This window comes from Oncorhynchus nerka, linkage group LG13 (genome assembly GCF_034236695.1).
Source record: "Oncorhynchus nerka isolate Pitt River linkage group LG13, Oner_Uvic_2.0, whole genome shotgun sequence".
Lineage (NCBI taxonomy): Eukaryota > Metazoa > Chordata > Actinopteri > Salmoniformes > Salmonidae > Oncorhynchus > Oncorhynchus nerka.
Window position 1 is genome coordinate 29,556,949 of NC_088408.1, and position 14,430 is coordinate 29,571,378.

Below are 14,430 nucleotides of genomic sequence, written 5' to 3' on the forward strand. Positions count from 1 at the left end.
GCGGTTCTAGAGAAACCAGAGGAGGTCATCATGTATGGACCCTACTACCCCAATTATAACAATGGACAACACAGCGAAGATATTATCATCAAACAAACTCAAGAACTCCTTGAATCTGAGGATGTTTCTGAAGACTGGAATGTGTATCTATTCACCTTGAACAGCCCCTGTTTGGCAAGAACCACTGAACCATGTATGCTAAATCTAACGCGGAAGGCTTTTGAATGGTACACCCACCATGGGGTTAGGACTTCTATTGGCTACAGAAAGTGTTGGGGCTTCAAGGGAACCAAAGAGAATGTATTCAAAGATGTCAGTTATGCCCAGTTCGAGCTATTATTTGGAAGTCATGATTATGAAAACTACCTGAATAGGATTTTTAAAAATCCTGGAAATAATCTAGTCCCATTATGTGAAATTCTGTTCTTGACTATCAAAAGATGGCTGAGCCAGGAAAACAGGAATTTTAAATTCCATCTAGATAACACTACTTCACAAAAGGGCAGAAAAACCTATTTCAAAAATATCTGTGTAATTTCAACATCAGGTTTGCAAGACGAGAGTGAGGTCTTGACACAGGAAATAACCACTATGCTTGAGGCTGTGCACCCCTCTCTTGTAGATGAAAAAGAGTGTTTAGCGGAGTATCTAGAGAAAGGGAAGGCATTTGCCCTTGATTACAGTTTCGACCCAGAAATATGTGACACGGATCGTACTAAACTTAGACTGTCATTTGAGCAGTGCTGGAGAGTCATGGTACAGGACCAATATGCTGATCTTCTCAGGGAGAGATTAATAAAAAACTTCAACAGGGGGGTTGTCCAGCTTTTCATCAAGGATGTCACCGCTCTTACCAAAGACTACATACAGATTGGTCAGATGAAGTTTCCAGATCAGGCTTGAGAAGTTTTCGCCATTGTCCCTTGAATTGCTCTTTGCTTCAGCAGGGATATTGTCCCTTGACTTGTTGAAACACAATGCACAACACATTCTATCTGTCTGCCTATTTGTCCTCTCGTCATTTTGTTGAGAAAGAGTGATTTTCCTTTTGAATGTAATATGTATAATAACAATGATGTGTCAAAATTGCTTGTCTTTATTACATTCCTCAGTATAGCTACAGGTGCACACTAAGGAAGGGCATCAAGTACAGTGTTAGTTAGTGCACATAGAGCTCATGGAGATACAGGTGCCATCTCTCACTGTGTAGTAGGGCTTCTCAAGGGTAACTGACAGTATATCACAATGGTGTATTATACAATTATACTGGAGTGAAGTCTTTACATAGAAATGTATGTTCATATTTTCACGGTCAATTACATGTGACAATGCTCCTCTATTTCCATACCAAATGTGTGTTTACCCCCTGCAATTTACAAGCAAATTAAGGCATAACATTTTATAGTTAAAGTATATGTTTTGATACCAGTATTTGCTTCCAAATGCTTGTTTCTTGAATGAAATATTGTTTTTGTTTTCAGTAGAACAAATACCAGGGTGTAGAACCTACCCAATTACACTGAAATAAACATGGAAATATCAGAGATTACTACAATTATTTTGGGGAAGGATAATCTTTTAGAGTTCTTGCTTGTAGGAACACACTCTGCCCCTTTCATGGGTGCACAATTTCACTATGATCTACAGAGGGTGGTAATGTGCCACTAAATCCATGTCCCATTCATCACAAGCAGCTTAGTAGCCAGGCTAGGTAGTTTATCAGTAAGAGATGACAGTATATATTTTAAAATCAAATAATAGTTTTGTCATACACAAGATCAATGCAAAAAGTCACAGTGAAGATGACTAGGATGCAAATGTCATAGTAGCTAGTAATAATACATTAGGAAAAGGTGAAAATAATTGACAGCATTGTTTTTGCAGTAGGCAATCACACTATACAGAGTGATGAAGTCCATGGAGTTCATTCAACAGTGACGTCCGGCGAGTGGGTAAAAGGAAATCAAATCACTTTGAATAAACAGAGGATTGTTTTTGTCTTGTCCTATATTATCCCTCGCACATTGGAGGTTCCTGTGAGCACAGGGTAATTGAGGGAGTGCGATCAAGGCCTGCTATGTGTGCTTCACTTTTTCTCTCTTCTTTTTGTCATTGGTTCTCTAGATATAGATTTCTCCACCTGAACAGTTCTCCTTATGTGTTTAATTCCCATCTTTCTATGCCGGCTGGTTCTGTGTGTCTGTGCTCCAGACCTAACTTAGTGCCGGTACAGTAGCTGTTCTGTGTGTAGCTCGGTGTGAGAAGTCAGCGGTGGTCCTCTCTGTCTTAGGCCAGGATCAGGCTGTTCCAGGGCTCGTTCTTGGAGCCAGAGGACCCACCGTGCCCCCCAGGGGACAGCTTGAGGGGCAGGGCCCCACCCTGGGCATTTATATACGCTGGGATGCCCGAAACCTGGAGGGACAGGAAGACAGGTGGGCTAAGAGCTTTGTGTGTGTGTTTATGTGTGTGTGTGTGTGTGTGTGTGTGTGTGTGTGTGTGTGTGTGTGTGTGTGTGTGTGTGTGTGTGTGTGTGTGTGTGTGTGTGTGTGTGTGTGTGTGTGTGTGTGTGTGTGAGAGTTCATTGACTAACCTGTGTGTGTGTGTTGTGGTGGTGTGAGTACAGGCTGAGTGCCTCTGGTTCTGTCTTTATCTGGCGAGGCTCCTCTGAGTTACAAGGAGCACTGGGAGTGCTGCTGGGAGTGTGGCCATCCATGCCTGGAGTCCCTACAACACAGAGACCAGGGTTACTTTACACACACAGACACACACAAACACACACAAACACACATTCACACACACACACACAAACGGACCAGGTTTGGACTTGTTGAGGTTCTTGGGTTTGCGTTTGCGGGTCTGAATCCCCTCCTTCTTCATGGCTAGGGGGCGAGGAACCCCATGTAGTTTCATGTAGAGACCACAGGCGTTGCAGACAGGCTCTCCCTCTGCATTGCGTCTCCACAGTGTGGTGGTGGTGGTGTGGCAGTTAGTGCACAACAGACCCACTCTTCGAGACGCAGACTGAAACACACAGAGAGAGTGAGAGAGAGAGAAATAGAGGGGGAGAGAAAGAAAGAGAGAGAGATCAACAGCGAGAGAGCGAGATATAGAGATGGAGAGAGACAGAGAGAGAAACAGAGAGAAACAGAGAGAAAGAGAGCGAGATAGATAGAGAAAGAAAGAGAGAGAGAACGAGAAAGAGACAGACATAGAGAGAGAGACAGAGAGAGGTGAATCAGATGAAATCCACCACATAAAATCAAATCAAATCAAATGTTATTTGTCACATGCGCAGAATACAACAGACCTTACAGTGAAATGCTTACTTACAAGCCCTTAACCAACAATGCAGTTTTAAGAAAAATATGTTTTAAGTAAAAAATAGATTAGTAAAAAATAAGAAATAAAAGTAACAAATTATTAAAGAGCAGCAGTAGAATAACAATAGCGAGGCTGTATACGGGGAGTACAGAGTCAATGTAATTGAGGTAATATGTACATGTACAGTTAAAGTCGGAAGTTTGTAGGTTAGGTTGGAGTCATTAAAACTCGTTTTTCAACCACTCCACAAATGTCTTGTTAACAAACTATAGTTTTGGCAAGTCGGTTAGGACATCTACTATTTTTCGACAATTGTTTACACTGTATCACAATTCCAGTGGGTCAGAAATGTACATACACTAAGTTGACTGTGCCTTTAAACAGCTTGGAAAATTCCAGAAAATGATGGCATGGCTTTAGAAGCTTCTGATAGGCTAATTGACATAATTTGGGTCATTTACCTGTGGATGTATTTCAAGGCCTACCTTCAAACTCACTGCCTCTTTGCTTGACATCATGGGAAAATCAAAAGAAATCAGCCAAGAGCTCTGAAAAAAAATGTAGACCTCCACAAGTCTGGTTCATCCTTGGGAGCAATTTCCAAATGCCTGAAGGTACCACGTTCATCTGTACAAACAATAGTACGCAAGTATAAACACCATGGGACCACGCAGCCGTCATACCGCTCAGGAAGAATACGCGTTCTGTGTCCTAGAGATAAACGCATTTTGATGCGAAATGTGCAAATCAATCAACAGCAAAGGACCTTGTGAAAATGCTGGAGGAAACAGGAACAAAAGTATCTATATTCACAGTAAAACGAGTCCTATATCGACATAATCTGAAAGGCCGCTCAGCAAGGAAGCCACTGCTCCAAAACCGCCATAAAAACCCAGACTACGGTTTGCAACTGTACATGGGGACAAAGATCGTACTTTTTAGAGAAATGTCCTCTGAACTGTTTGGCCATAATGACCATCGTTATGTTTGGAGGAAAAAGGGGAGGCTTGCAAGCTGAAGAACACCCTCCCAACTATGAAGCACAGGGGTGCCAGCATCATGTTGTGGGGTTGCTTTGCTGCAGGATGAACTGGTGCCTTTCACAAAATAGATGGCATCATGAGGGTGGGAAAGTATGTGGATACATTGAAGGAACATCTCAAGACATCAGTCAGGAAGTTACAGCTTGGTCGCAAATCGGTCTTCCAAATGGACATTGACCCCAAGCATACTTCCAAAGTTGTGGCAAAATGGCTTAAGGACATCAAAGTCAAGGTATTGGAGTGGCCATCACAAAGCCCTGACCTCAATCCTATAGAAAATTTGTGGGCAGAACTGAAAAAGCGTGTGCGAGCAAGGAGGCCTACAAATCTGACTCGGTTACACCAGCTCTGTGAGGAGGAATGGGCCAAAATTCACCCAACACATTGTGGGTAGCTTGTGGAAGGCTACCTGAAACGTTTGACCCAAGTTAAACCATTTAAGGCAATGCTACCAAATACTAATTGAGTGTATGTAAACTTCTGACCCACTGGGAATGTGATGAAAGAAATAAAACCTGAAAGAAATAATTCTCTCTACTATTATTCTGACATTTCACATTCTTAATATAAAGTGGTGATCCTAACTGACCCAAGAAAGGGAATTTATACTAGGGTTAAATATCATGAATTGTGAAAAACTGAGTTTAAATGTATTTGGCTAAGGTGTATGTAAACTTTCGACTTCAACTGTAGGTAGAGTTAAAGTAGGTATGCATAGATAATAAACAGAGAATAGCACCAATTTACAAAAAGTCTGTATTTACACACATACAGAATGAGAAGGAAGAGTGGGTGGGAGAGAAAAAGTGGAGTAGAAAGATTGGGAGAGAAGGAAAGAGAGAGAACTACAGAAAGCGAGACAATGCTACTGTCATGCTTTTTGTGTGTACTATATGTTGAAGATGAACTCTTGTCCTACCAGCCGTCTTTGGGGTTTGATGAGGGGTCTGTTTATACCGTTCACCTTATGGTAAAGTCCACAGGCGTTACACAGGTAGTGGCCCGTACCATCCCGTCTCCACAGTGGGGTGGACATCGCCCCACAGTTCACACACTCACGCCCCTCAGCAAAGTCATCATACAGCTCTGTTGGAGGGAAGGAGATGAGAGGGGTGGGGGGAGGAGAGAGTTGAGAGAGAGCTATTGGGAAGTAAATGCAAACACTACTTACCTAAACATTACATAACAACCTAAAATCACAGAATAACATCAAACAGTTTATCCAGTCTTGAAAATCAACTCAGAGGATGCTAGTGTGTCACTGCAGAAGAAGTGCAGAAGCAGTGACAACTCCTGACCAGAAGACGGTGCTCTCTCCCTCCTGGCCATACTAACCATAGAGCTAGATAGAAGACTAATCTTTATATCTGTGCCCTTATAGCGTCTGTGACAGCATGAGCAGGGCCATTAAGGCTACAACCCATAGAATCCTCATCCAGTTGACTACTTTGACTACTTTAAAATGGCGGAAACATGGTGGAAGCCCTTAATGGTGCTCAACATGCTAAAACAGCCTTTTGGTCACTAGAGGCCTCTATCATTCTCTATGATACTAACACACTACTCCATAGAGGTCTGGAATTCTTCCTTATCTGACAGCTCCTCCCTTGATAAAGGGCTAGGCTGGAAATAGAGATGGAATAGAGCTTCATCTTATACAAATGGACAATCTCTATAGAGATACTATGACGTTTGATAAATACAATCTTCTCTCTCTCTCTCTCTCTCTCTCTCTCTCTCTCTCTCTCTCTCTCTCCCCTCCTCTCTCACACATACAGGGTATCTCCAGTCAGCACTTAACCACTCCGTCAGATGCAGTATCTAACTATATTGTCTATATACTTCATATAATCACACAACATTTGGTATTTGGAAAACATGAATGTATGGGTCAATTGAAATTAAACTGTGTTTAAAACTATAGATGTATTATCTGATTCAGTGGGTTGTTTCTAAGGAATGTGTGTAGGCTGATATCTGGAGGTAGAGGCAGACTTCTTTCAAGGTTGACAACAAAGCAGAGCTACGGCAGTGCAGGGAAGGGCAACCTTGGGCCGGGTAGAAGCTAGCCGACACATGGCAGAAACACAAGACAATAGACAAAAGAACTGCTAAGGAACAGATGTAGCATCTAAATTTGACCTATATTGTCACAGCAAAATAATCCCGCATTGACAGGATTTGAAAGTTTAGTCCATAATCCTGCTTGATTGGTGGTTAGGCTGTTAGCTGCCCAAAAGTAATCTACATGAAAAGTGTCAGTGGTGGAAAAAGTACCCAATTGTCATACTTGAGTGAAAGTCTAGAAAATGACTCAAGTAAACGTGAAAGTCACCCAGTAAAATACTACTTGAGTAAAAGTCTAAAAGTATTTGGTTTTAAATATACCTAAGTATAAAAAGTAAAAGTACATGTATAAATAATTTCAAATTGCTTATGTTAAGCAAACCAGATGGTACAATTGTCTTGCTTTTTTTATTTATAGATAGCCAGGGGCACACTACAATGCGCAGACATAATTTACAAACGAAGCATTTGTGTTTAGTGAGTCCTCCAGATTAGAGGCAGTAGGGATGACCAGGGATGTTCTCTTGATAAATCCGTAGATTGGACCATTTTTCTGTCCTGCTAAGCATTCAAAATGTAACAAGTACTTTTGGGTGTCAGGGAAAATGTATGGAGTAAAAAGTATATTATTTTCTTTTGGAATGTAGTGAAGTATATGTAAAAGTTGTCAAAAATATGAATAGTAAAGTATAGTACAGACAAAAAACGACTTAAGTAGTACTTTAAAGTATTTTTACTTAAGTACTTTACACCACTGAAAGGTCCTATACTGTTAATATAATATGTGTGTTAGTGTGGGTTTTCAGTTAATTTATGTAAATCACAAAGCTTCTGAGATTCTGGAAGATTTTCAAAAAAAGAGTGATCAAATGAAAATCATATATGCACATCCATGTGTATAAATCTCACAGAATGTCACTAAGTATCGTTATCTCTGTGGGTCTATTGTTGAGAAATGTCAGCACCGGCAGTCTGTGTTATAAGGTCAAGAGTAAAACATTTTTTAAAGTGTCTATTTCAATGTTCCATCTGAACACAATATAACCCTGTCCCATGAAGTCTTCATAATAACAGAATGTAGCATTTACATATTGCTGTTGGTTCTTTCAATTTCCTGAAGAGCTTATCAGTCTTAAGTCTATAAGAAAAACACCTTTCAATTGGAATGGAATTCAATGGTCGTGAAAACAGTCTCCCTGGGGCAGAATCTTAACTTCAGTTCCACATATATACCTCAAGCTTTTGGGTAAATCATGCATTGATGTCAATGAGCGTTGTGTGCGGATCTCAATTTGCAACACATAGTATGACCCCATGTGCTACTCTGCTTCCCCTGATGGGCCAGATTGGCACCAGATTGGCACCAGATTGGCACCAGATTGGCACCAGATTGGCACCAGATTGTTTTTTTACCGCTGTAGACAAGAAATATGTATCCTGTATATCCCTCAAGAGCATACCTGAAGGGCTTACTATTATGTTTAGAATTAATGTGATTTTATCATTGTAAATTGCTGATGTGTTTACATTCAAAACACAGAGTAAAATCAAGCACAGGCCGCAATGATAGGCCTTTCGCTCAAATACTGCAAGTTACACTAATAAGCATCTTTACTGTACATGAAAAACATCCAAATATCAGATTAGATCAACTATATTAAATCCTTACACGTAGATGTACAATATATTCCAGAATGTAACGTGTAAGGATTTAATATAGCTGATCTAATCTGATATTTAGATGGTTTTCAAGTATAATATATTCCAGAATGTAATGTATAGGGATTTAATATAGCTGATCTAATCTGATAATGGGATGTTTTCATGTATAATATATTCCAGAATGTCATGTGTAAGGATTTAATATAGCTGATCTAATCTGATAATGGGATGTTTTTCATGTATAATATATTCCAGAATGTCATGTGTAAGGATTTAATATAGCTGATCTAATCTGATATTGGGATGTTTTTCATGTATAATATATTCCAGAATGTAATGTGTAAGGATTTAATATAGCTTGGGGAGTGTAAGGATTTAATATAGCTTGGGGAGTATAAGGATTTAATATGGCTATTGGGAGTTTTCCTCTCTCCCTTCCTCTCACTCAGTCCACCTCTGGAACAATAGCGACTTTCACTCTCTCTTCCACAGTAGAGCCCTGATAAACTCAGTCTAAAGTAATGGGTTTGGATTGAAGTACAACAGCACCCAGAGAGGTGAGAGGGTTGCATTAAATCGATGTGTTATCTGAAAAACTGAAGTATCTACACTGGAGATCTCATAGGATAGCAGTTTGTTTTGATATGATCATGGTACCTTGCAATGTTATTGTTCCTGTGTCGAAATCTAAATCCAGGTTTGGTGTCTACTTCTATCCGTGGTTGTCTGTGTAGGAAAGATTTGCCAATGGCAGTGATTGTAAAAATGTGGATTGGAGCAAAGACATTATCTTAGCCATAGATCAGTGCATATGTGGACAGCACCATAGAAAAAGAGATGGTCTTACTAGATCACATAAGGTCCAAAGCAAGAAACCCATCACAGACTAAGTAACATGTAATCAGACAAAGGTGATGATGACACAATCAAAACCAGTGCTTGTGGTCAAACTACCATCCTATTGTGATTAACTGTTGATCACTGTGTCTGGAGTTCACCAAAACTACATACGGAGGCAGATCCATGTCCCAGAGGTTCCTATTCAGAAGCAGATTCAGAATCAGCCAATTCATACGCACCAACTGTAGACGGCATCAGCATTAGCCGTAGCCTACCGGCTAAAGCCCTTTTGAGATGGAAGACATTTTCCAAATATACTGAACAAAAATATTTATGCAAAATGCAACAATTTAAACGATTTGACTAAGTTACAGATCATATAAGGTAATCAGTCAATTTAAATAAATTCATTAGGCCCTAATCTATGGATTTCACATGACTGTGCATGGGTGCAGCCATGGGTGGGCCTTGGAGGGCATAGCTCCCCCTCAGACGATCCCGAAGGTGAAGAAGCCAGATGTGGAGGTCCTGGGGTAGCGTGACTACACGTGGTCTGCGGTTGTGAGGCCAGTTGGACGTACTGCCAAATGTTCTAAAACAATGTTGGAGGCAGCTTATGGTAGAGAAATTCGCTGGCAACAGCTCTGGTGGACATTCCTCCAGTCAGCATGCCAATTGCACACTCCCTCAAAACTTAGGACATCTGTGGCATTGTGTTGTGTGACAAAACGGCACATTTTAAGTGGCCTTTTATTGTCTCCAGCACAAGGTGCACCTGTGTAATGACCATGCTGTTTAATCATCTTCTTGAGTCAGGTGGATGGATTATCTTGGCAATGGAAAAATTCTCACTAACAGGGATGGAAACACATTTGTGCACTCAGTTTTAGAGAAATAATATTTTGGTGCGAATGGAACATTTCTGGGATCTTTTATTTCAGCTCGTGTTTCACGAGCTGAAACACGAGCTGGGACCAACACTTTACATGTTGCGTTTATATTTTTGTTCAGTGTATAGTAATATTCTATACATCTAACATTCAGTACACTTAGAAAAAAAAGTAGCTATCTGGAGTCTAAAAGGGTTATTTGACTGTCCCCATAGGAGAACCCCTTAAAAGAAATGTTGGTTCCATGTAGAACCCTTTTCAGAGAGGTTTCTACATGGATCCTGAAAGGATTCAACATGGAAGCAAAAAGGTTTCTTCTATTGGGACGGACAAAGAACCCTTTTGGAAGAGTTTAGATCAGTAATGAATGTAGGTCTACGCTGTGGACTCCCACCACCAGACCAGTAAGCAGTTTTTACCTGGACTTTATTTGACATGTAAATATGGCCTAGTTTCTGACACACATTGTAACCAGAGCGATTTCCATTCCAGCTGCAATGTGTGGAATTCAGTCTTATCATTCAGTGTGAACTAAAGTCCCCCAACCACCTGCAGCAATCATACCGAACTAGTCAGGAGGGAGAATCAACCTTCATTTTCTCTAGGATCCCAATATCCCGATTAAAGTAGGCTTATGAATATCTTATAACTAAATGTTAGTTTTGGGCAGTCAATGGTTGTAAATGGTTGTAAATATACTGGCCTCAACCTGCACTCTAAATTAGAAATGGTAATGGTGGATTTATTTTCTTCTGATATTTTATCTATAAGTTGAATCGTGTTTCATATTTGTTATTTGAACCTTTTTTATTCTCTCTGAGATGAACAGGAGGCGTTCTGTCCCACGGTTTTTCATTGAGCTTCGCCTCTTGCTTCAGTTTTAATTTGTGATGATAGGGTTATATCCATTCTTAAACAGAATAATCGGCACCACAAGAGTGATATATAATTATACCATTATTGTATTATCAATAACATGAGACGTTAAGCTTTATAGGCCTATATGCAGTTGTGTCATCGTGTGTATAGCAAGCGTTTTTAGATGATGAACATGAGACCAAACTAAAACTATTTGATATTTCTGATCGATGTACCATGCATAATGTAGGAGACATCCATTCATCTTGTGGTCTGCTATTGAAAATCTTATCTGTTGAATTGCGATATCAGTTTAGGTAGAATTAAAAGTGCATTAGGTTTTCATTTTGAGTCGTTTGTTGTAGATGACTGAAATAAAATAAATATATCCTAGGCTACATTTGAAAAAAAAAAGATATGTCAAATTCATATACATTTAATTTTAACAAAGTGGTAGGCTAAATAGGGATCATAGTTTTGGAATGTATTCACGTATTATTCGAAGTGAATGACTTCTAAATTTGCAATCTCTAATTTATGTTGATAATAACTGGGTGGAATTAGCCTGCTTAGATTTATAATGTAATAACATTTCCCTTTGCTTCTTTTAAAATGTTAAATTTGATTTATGTAGGCCTATTTTAATCTGCCATCGACATAGGATGCAGAAATTCCGAATGGAACGAATGCGTCTGTGAACGATAAATAAGCTGTTGGACAGAAGGGAGTAAATAAATAACACTTATTCTGAGAAACGCAGGGATTGACAAAATAAGATTTTAATTCCCTGAATATTTGTAGTTCTACAAATGTGGATTTTTTAAAGGTCCAATGCAGCCGTTTTTATCTCAATATCAAATCATTTCTGGGTAACAATGAAGTACCTTACTGTGATTGTTTTCAATTAAAATTGTTTTAAAAAAAACTTCTTAGCAGAGATGTTTGGAGATCTCTTTCTTATTGGTCTATTAACTAGTTTACCACATGGTGATATCACCATGGAAGGCCAAACTTCCACCAAAACAGGCTGAAATATCAGGCTCTTTTCAAACAGCTCTTAGAATAACAGGGAAATATCATAATTTTCACAATTTCACAGTATTGTTTCAATCTCATAGTGGGGAAATATATATAAAACACTTTATCATTTATTAATGGTAAAGACTCATACTATAGCCTATATCCTAAACTATTTCTTACACCTGCCCTATGTAGGCTAGTCTATTTCCAGCTTTTTAAATTGTTTATTATACAGTTAAACTGTGTTATGATCGTTTTTTTTCTTTATTTTCCTTGGTTTGACAAGGCAAAAATGCCCATTACTTGACCATTAAAATGCTTTGCTCAGTCTGAGACCTAAAACCTACAATTAAGGAATAAAACATTTTTTCTTCAACAAAAAATCCATAAAATGCAACGTTTTGGGCTGGCTATGCAGTTGGATTTTTTTTCAATGCATGCCCCAATGTGCAATATTGTCGAGCCCTAGGCCTATCTCTATCTACCCCGTTGGCCTATTAGTATTCTTTCATATCACAAATGAAAAATGATAACGAATGATAGAAATATCGTAGGATAGGCTACTCATACGATATAACCCTCCGAACGTGTTCAAGCAATGCATTGACTGTGTTTATTTCAAACCATTGATTAACGTTATCATGAATGAGACCTATACAAGTGTTTCCGTGATATGGGGTTGTAATTATTTGTATGGCCTTCATTTGATGGAAACCATGTTAAATAAATAACATTATGTCCGGAAGACTTGGACAGATATACTTGTTCAAAGTTGGATACAAATGTGGAGATATATAACCTATATTGTTCCGCGCAGTTAAACGAACGGTTGTTCAGTGTTGACCTTTGGATAGGCCTAATAGCCAACTGAATCAAGTATGACGTTTACCAATAGCTTTAATTCTAGTAATGAAACAACTGAAATATAGGCCTACTCTTGGCAATGTCTTAATCTGAATTTGAAAGCAATTTTTTTAGCAAAACATTTGTTGATAATGGAAAACCTGACACGAAAATGTTAATGGTGGATATTTCTGCCCATGTTTTCACCTGTCTTACCTAGGTTGGGGTGCCGTGTCTGGCCCCCGGACTGCAGGCTATGCAGGACGGAACTGTCGAATGGAGACGTGGCCCACGTCCCACCCATGTTTGGGCTCATATAGGCCGGGTACGGACTGTGGTAGGACCCGCCGAGGCTTCGCGTCCCGTAATGATCCCTCCCGTTGGTGGAGATGTTGAGCGGACTAGTAAACGTGTTCGTCTCCCGAGCTACGGCGACCCCGGATGAGAGAGGTGGGCTGGTGGAGAAGGAGAACCGCGGGGAAACCGGAGGGTGGTGCGAATTGCCGGTGTTGTAGGAGGGCACCGACTCGGAACCCGGCTGCGCCCAGGCCGAGTGGCCTGACACGGGGTTGCTCTGCTGCGAGGACCCGTGTGTCTGGAGGTAAGGCAGCGTGGGGATCATGGGGGTGACCCGGGTCGTGGGCACGTACACCGGTGAGGTTGTGGGGGAGGCATTGTGGAGGAAACTGGGCTCGTACGTCGAGGGTCCGTGGTTGGTTGTCATGGCTAAACCCTGGTACATATCTGCTCCTCTGGGGTGACCATCAGCGTTGATAGTTGGTTATGATAGCAGCTGTGTCCACGGGCTCCTCGCTAACGTGTGAATGATTGCTGGTAATCCAACAGAAATTCTGTCCAACTTCTTCTGTAAACGGACACTTGTCATGTAGTCAAACATAGGCTACCATTTCAAATTGTTTTGTTTTCTTCTTCGCCGAATAGACTATAGCCTAGTGTAGGCTACAATAAAAGAATAACCATCTCTCCAGAGAGGAGAGGAGTGGGAAGCCGAGGCACAGTAATCGACAAGATTCCTGCTCTCACGTTATCATCTCTCTCGCGCGCTCTCTCTCTCTCTCTCTCGCTCTCTCTCTCTACCTTTCTCTCTCTCTCGACCCACCCTTCACCGTGACTACTGAAGCCTACTCTACCCCAGCTTTAGTTTGAATTGTTTCCTGAAGAAGATCATACGATTAAAGAGATTGTCTTTGTAAATACCAGAAGATCAACGGCATATTTCTCAGATGAGATTAAATATGTCACCCAAAACAATAAAATACAAGTAGGCCTACAATGTAACATACGTAGGCCTATATTTTTTTTGTGAAGCAATTGAGAAATATATATATATAATATCTTTATTATATATAATATAATATATAGATTTTCCACCTATTTATTTCCCCCTTTAGCAAAGTCAATGTGGCAGTTCATGTATGATCAGTTTTTCTCAGACAATCACTTTCAGTTTTTCATTGATTGTCACAATTTGTCAAATTATGGAACAAATACACAGTGTACCTTAAAAAACGTGTCGAATGATGTAAACATTTTATGAAAAAAAGCTTTTCTTTTGTGAACGTTTTGTTCGTGCCTATTACAAATCAACTCGTTGCCCGTGATTGTATTTGCATGACACTCACATTTCAAAATGGTTTATGACATTTACCGCCCAAGAAAGTAAAAACAAAAAATATGAGATATTAATCAAACATTTTCTTTAATTTGATTGAATGAGCCTGGACATTCAATAATATGTTTCACTTGCTGAATAATGAAGACCTTTACGACGAAGACCTTTATTATTGTAAATTGTGGTGTTAGCCAGTCAATAATAATAATTATAACAACAACAACACTAGGGCTTACCAGATAATAACACTATT

General features: G+C 39.8%; 1 protein-coding gene across 2 annotated transcripts; it reads right to left on the reverse strand.

Moving 5' to 3' along the window:
* Positions 1 to 1,078: 1,078 nt before the first annotated feature.
* On the reverse strand, positions 1,079 to 13,591 carry gata4 (GATA binding protein 4). 2 transcript variants are annotated; one of them, XM_029676532.2, is made up of 5 exons: positions 12,761 to 13,591; positions 5,329 to 5,450; positions 2,814 to 3,021; positions 2,591 to 2,724; positions 1,079 to 2,412 (listed from the first exon to the last, which is right to left on the reverse strand). In XM_029676532.2, the coding sequence occupies exons 1-5, from the start codon at positions 13,284 to 13,286 to the stop codon at positions 2,287 to 2,289; spliced, it is 1,116 nt and encodes a 371-aa protein (XP_029532392.1). In that variant the 5' UTR covers positions 13,287 to 13,591; the 3' UTR covers positions 1,079 to 2,286. The 2 variants fall into 2 exon arrangements, with proteins under 2 accessions (XP_029532392.1, XP_029532391.1); XM_029676531.2 differs by having other exon boundaries at positions 5,284 to 5,450; positions 12,761 to 13,589.
* Between the last annotated feature and the right edge of the window lie 839 nt (positions 13,592 to 14,430).